Here is a 5,348-nt window from a genome sequence, read left to right as displayed (position 1 = left end):
TCTAACCCAGGGGGAATATGTTACACCCAAGGCCACCAAGTACCACCCTCAAACACATTCAACAGCAACTTCTGGATAAACCATAAAACTCCATTCGTGCCCTACATCCAAAACTGTGCCTTCCCCGATGGGATGAAGATACCTTCGCATCTAATTTATTATGAAGGAAAAGATGATCCGGATGATTTCCTTAATATATTCGAGGGGGCAGCACGAATGGCCAAATGGGACATACCCGTTGCATGCCATGCATTCTCTTACATGTTAAAGGGAGATGCTAGGATTTGGTTTGACTCCCTACCAAAAGACTCAGTAGCTAGCTTCGACGACCTAAAATGACAATTTAGGTCTAAGTTTAGTCAGCAAAAATGACACAAGAAGAATCATGTGGCTGCCTATGGGATAAAGCAAAAGGATAACGAAGGATCTAGAGCCTTTCTCGCTAGGTATACCAACGAAACACAGCAAATTCCCAACCTACCAGAATCCCAAAGAATTTTTGGGTTACTCTACGGATCTAGGGTCAGGCCTCTCATTGAACACCTTAGCCGAGACTTACCGAACACTTACGAAGCTTTGTTAGAAAAGGCATATGTATGGTTGGATGCTAAGGAGACAGCGGGTAACTTCGTCCTAGACGACACTTCCATGAGTAAACGAAAGGAGAAGTCAGAAAAAAGGGAAGACAGACATGGTAGGAAGGAAGATAGGGGGAGGTTCCACCCTTATCGAAGGGAAACCAGAGCTGGGATCTTGGGAGCGTTAATGAAAACTCCTAAGGAAATCCTAGCAACAGAAAAAGCTGCCAACAAGTTCAAAGCCCCGGGGAAAATGTCCAACAGAGGAAGAAATAGGGGCATGACCAAATTTTGTGACTTCCACAACGATTTTGGGCATGATACGGACGAATGTTTCAACCTCAAAACAGCTTTCGAGGAGGCTCTAAGGTCGGGCAAACTGTCCCATCTCATAAAGGGAATTTGGGAACATAAGAAAGAGAGGATACAGGAAAAGAAAATGGAGGATACGAGGCAAGAAGCAGAAAATGCAATCCTAACCATAGATTAATACCAGTCCTACAAGAAAAGAGAGATGTCGTATCACCAGAGAATGGAGCGAAGTGTCATTCCCAGCTCTAGATACCATATGTCCTTCGGACCTACCGGTCACCATAAATGGAAAAATCTTTAACAGAGAGGTACGAAGGATATACCTCGACAGTGGAAGTGCTTGTGACGTAATGTACGAACATTGCTTCGAAAGGTTAAGTCCCGCTATCAGAGCACGGTTAGGTGCCCCAATAGTACCCTTGGTTGGGTTCTCCGGAGAAAGATGTTGGCCCATCGGAGAAATTGATCTTGACTTCACCATAGGGGAACCACCACTGACAAGAACAGAAACCCTTGATTTCGTGGTAGTTCAAGCTAACTCCCCACACAACATCCTGCTTGGGAGGGTAGCTATGAAAAAGATGGGCATAATTGTATCCACAGTCCATCAAATGGTCAAATTCCATACCCACGAAGGAATCGGCACCCTCGCGTCAACATATGACAGAAACAAGGTAATCTTAGCCATAAAGGAAACAATAAAGGAGCCAACTGAGTGTATCCTGGAAGCCTCAGAGGAAGATCCCCAAGTAGAAAAGATATCAGTAAACCTGATGTTTCAAGATCAACAGATCAGCATAGGGAAAAACTTGCCAGCATCCACCAAGCAAAAGCTCCGGAAGTTACTTCAAGCCAATGTGGATGTATTTGCTTGGGAGAATAGTGACATGACTGGGATACAACGAACCATCAACGTGCAAGGGTCGCCCTTCGTAACGGAGCATCGCCTTAATGAACATAAACACCTCGAACCAATGCATCAGAAAAAGCGAAATTTAGCACCAGAGAGGGACAAAGCAGCTTGTGAAGAAGTAGAAGGTTTGTTAAAAGCAGGAATAATTCGCGAAGCAAAATACCCTTCATGGGTTGTTAATCCTGTGATGGTGAAAAAATCAGATGGAGGATGGAGAATGTGTGTCGATTTCACCAACATCAACAAAGCATGTCCTAAGGATTGCTATCCTCTGCCCGAAATCGACTAGAAAATCGACTCCCTCACCGGGTACCGGTACAAAAGCTTCCTAGATGCTCACAAAGGATACCATCAAATCAAAATGGCTAAAGAGGACGAAGAAAAAACATCTTTCTTCACCAGCAAGGGAATCTATTGTTATCAAAAGATGCCCTTTGGTCTAAAAAACGCAGGGGCAACTTATTAAAGGTTGGTTGACAAAGCCTTTCATAATCAGCTGGGAAGAAATCTGGAAGCCTATGTAGATGACATGGTAATCAAAAGTCGGAAGGAGGAAAATTTAATAGAGGATATTCAAGAAACTTTTGATAAGCTCCGGGACATAAACATGAAGCTTAACCTGAAGAAATGTTCCTTCGGTGTGGAAGAAGGAAAATTCCTCGGGTATTACATCACCAGAAAGGGGATCCAGGTGAATCCAGAAAAGGCGGACAAATTAAAGCAGCTTCAGGCTCCAGCAACCATCAAAGACATGCAGAGCCTAAATGGAAAGCTAGCGTCGCTCAGCAGATTCGTATCAAGAGGAGCAGAGAAACAACTCCCCTTTTTCAAAATTCTAAAGGGATGCTTAGGATAAAAGAAAATCGTCTGGAACGAAGAAGCGGAGAAGGCATTCGTTGAAATGAAGGAATACATCGCCAAACTCCCTACCTTAACCTCACCCGAAGTAGATGAAACACTCTTCATATACCTGGATGCTTCGAAAGAGTGCATCAGCATAGTATTGGTTACCGAGCGAGAAAGAGCAAAAGTACCAATATACTTTGTTAGCCGAGTACTTCAAGGAGCTGAACTAAACTATCCAGAGCTAGAAAAGCTCACCCTAGCACTCGTCCACACAGCTAGAAAACTCCGAAGGTACTTCCAAGCACATCAGATAGTGGTGCTTACCAACAAACCAATCAGGCAAGTGCTCTCGAAACTGGAAAAATCGGGGAGAATGGCCAAATGGGCCATTGAGTTAGGAGAACATGACATCGAGTTCCGAGTCAGACATGCAATCAAAGGATAAGTCCTAGCAGATTTCATCACCGAAACATATAGTGTGAATGAAGAAGACACGAAAAACTCAACCTAAGTCATCACCTCAAAGATTGAAAATGAAGAATGGAAGTTGTACACTGATGGTGCATCAAGTTCCGATGGATCAGGTGCGGGTTTAATGCTAGTAAATCCGGAAGGAAAAGAGTTCACTTATGCACTTCGTTTCGAATTTGACACAACCAATAACAAAGCAGAGTACGAAGCTCTGCTAGCAGGGCTGAGAATGGCAAAGGAATTAAAAATTCTTCACCACCGAGCCTTCGTCGACTCACAGCTAGTGTGCAACTAGATCAAGGGCAACTTTGAAGCAAAACAACCCACCATTCAACAATACTTGTCAAAATCAAGAGAACTGGTCGAAAGCTTCAAAAGTTTTGATATAGAGCATGTTCAAAGAAGTCAAAAAAAAAAGGCAGACGCACTGAGCAAACTTGCTTCGTTGGCATTTGAACACCTGGCAAAAGAAGTCTTGGTGGAGGTGCTAGAAAAGAAATCAATCTTAGAAGAAGAAGTTAATGACCTCATACAAGAAGATGAGGTGACATGGATGACTCCGCTACAGGCATATCTCGAATCAGGGAAGCTACCAGAGGATAGAAACGAAGCAAGGAAGATAAGGATAAAGGCACCTTCGTACAAAATAATGAACGGAGCACTATGTCGAAGATCATTTCTTACCCCATGGCTTCGATGTGTGGGGCCAAAGCAGGAAACTATCATCATCCAAGAGATGCATGACGGGATATGTGGTTTACACGCGGGTCCAAGGTTAGTGGTCACCAAAATCATGAGACTAGGATACTACTGGCCTACGATGCACCATGACACCACGATGATACTACAAACTTGTGAGTCTTGTCAAATCCACTCAAATGTCCCAAGGCTACCCAAGCAAGAGCTAATCTCTGTCACATCTGCGTGGCCGTTTGTAAAATGGGGAATAGACATAGTCGGACCCATCAGTGATACACCAGGAAGCCCTAGATTCCTACTGGTAGCAATCGATTACTTCACCAAATGGGCCGAAGCAAAACCGTTAGCAACAATCACTGGTAAGCAGATAGAAAAAATTTTTCTGGGAGCACATTGTATGTAGGTTCGGAGTCCCCCAAGAAATAGTCTCAGACAATGGGAAACAATTCGCAGAAGGAATATTCCCAAAATTCTGCGAACAATTGAAAATCCAGCAAAGCTTCACTTCAGTATATCATCCACAAGGTAATGGACAGGTAGAGGTGACAAACTGAGACATAATCAAAGGAATAGAGAAGCGCTTGGGTAAATGCAGAAAGGGGTGGGTCGATGAACTTCCCCTGGTGCTGTGGGCACATAGAACAACTCCAAAATGAAGCAACGGTGAAACCCCGTACAGCCTTGCATATGGAACAGAAGCCGTCCTTCCCGCAGAAATACAGGTGTTAACACAAAGAACAGCAAAAAATGAAAACAATGAAGTAAACCTTCGAGTTAATTTGGATCTGCTTGAAGAAAGAAGAGAAGCAGCTGTGATTCGGGAGGCCTCGTACAAACGAATGATTAAAGGCTACTACAACAAGAGAGTAAAGCCCTCAACCTTTAAAGTAGGAGAATATGTCCTAAGGTTAAACAGTGCAAGCAAGGTAGAATACGAAGGAAAATTGGGACCAAATTGGGAAGGCTCCTATGTGATTGCACAGGTGTTGGGAAAAGGCTCCTACAAGCTGGAAACAACGTGTGGTAAACCAATACCAAGGGCATGGAATGCAACCAACCTTAAAAAATTTTATCATTAGAAGTCTTGTACTTTTTATTTTGTAACATGTAGTTGAAAGTTGCGCTATTGGTAGTTGAAGTCTATAAACTTCCTACACGAGACTTAATGAATTTCTCAACTACTTTTGATAAATTAATGTCTTGATGAAATTAAAACTCCATACGGAGCATTATGTGAGAAAAATAACCCTGTCATAATCCACACTATACCGAGTAACGAAGCAGACTATGCTTCAACACACTCGATGTATGGAAACAAGTTTTCCTTAAAAGTGATCACTGCACCACCATCCTACAAGGTAGAGAGTTTTCACCCATCCAAGCAGGATAAAAATCCATGGTAACACATAATAAAAAGCATGCTAAAATTAAACGAACTAAGAGTTATGTCATACATGACCATTGTTCAAATGGGCAATAAAACCCAGGCACCTAGGCCAAGCACAAAAGATAATTGTTTCAAATGATTA

General features: G+C 42.8%; 2 protein-coding genes across 2 annotated transcripts; both read left to right on the top strand.

The window, feature by feature from the left end:
* The first annotated feature begins 1,240 nt into the window (after positions 1-1,240).
* Positions 1,241-2,092, top strand: LOC139868771 (uncharacterized). The gene has a single exon (XM_071857113.1). The coding sequence runs from the start codon at positions 1,241-1,243 to the stop codon at positions 2,090-2,092; it is 852 nt and encodes a 283-aa protein (XP_071713214.1).
* Positions 2,093-2,704: 612 nt separating this feature from the next.
* LOC139868770 (uncharacterized) lies at positions 2,705-4,898 on the top strand. Its single transcript, XM_071857112.1, has 4 exons — positions 2,705-3,070; positions 3,539-4,120; positions 4,223-4,344; positions 4,478-4,898. Exons 1-4 carry the CDS (start codon positions 2,705-2,707, stop codon positions 4,896-4,898), a joined length of 1,491 nt encoding a protein of 496 aa, XP_071713213.1.
* The last annotated feature ends 450 nt before the right edge of the window (positions 4,899-5,348 follow it).

The sequence above is a fragment of the Rutidosis leptorrhynchoides genome, chromosome 9, assembly GCF_046630445.1.
Source record: "Rutidosis leptorrhynchoides isolate AG116_Rl617_1_P2 chromosome 9, CSIRO_AGI_Rlap_v1, whole genome shotgun sequence".
Taxonomy (NCBI): domain Eukaryota; kingdom Viridiplantae; phylum Streptophyta; class Magnoliopsida; order Asterales; family Asteraceae; genus Rutidosis; species Rutidosis leptorrhynchoides.
This window is presented reverse-complemented; position numbering and strand designations above follow the sequence as displayed.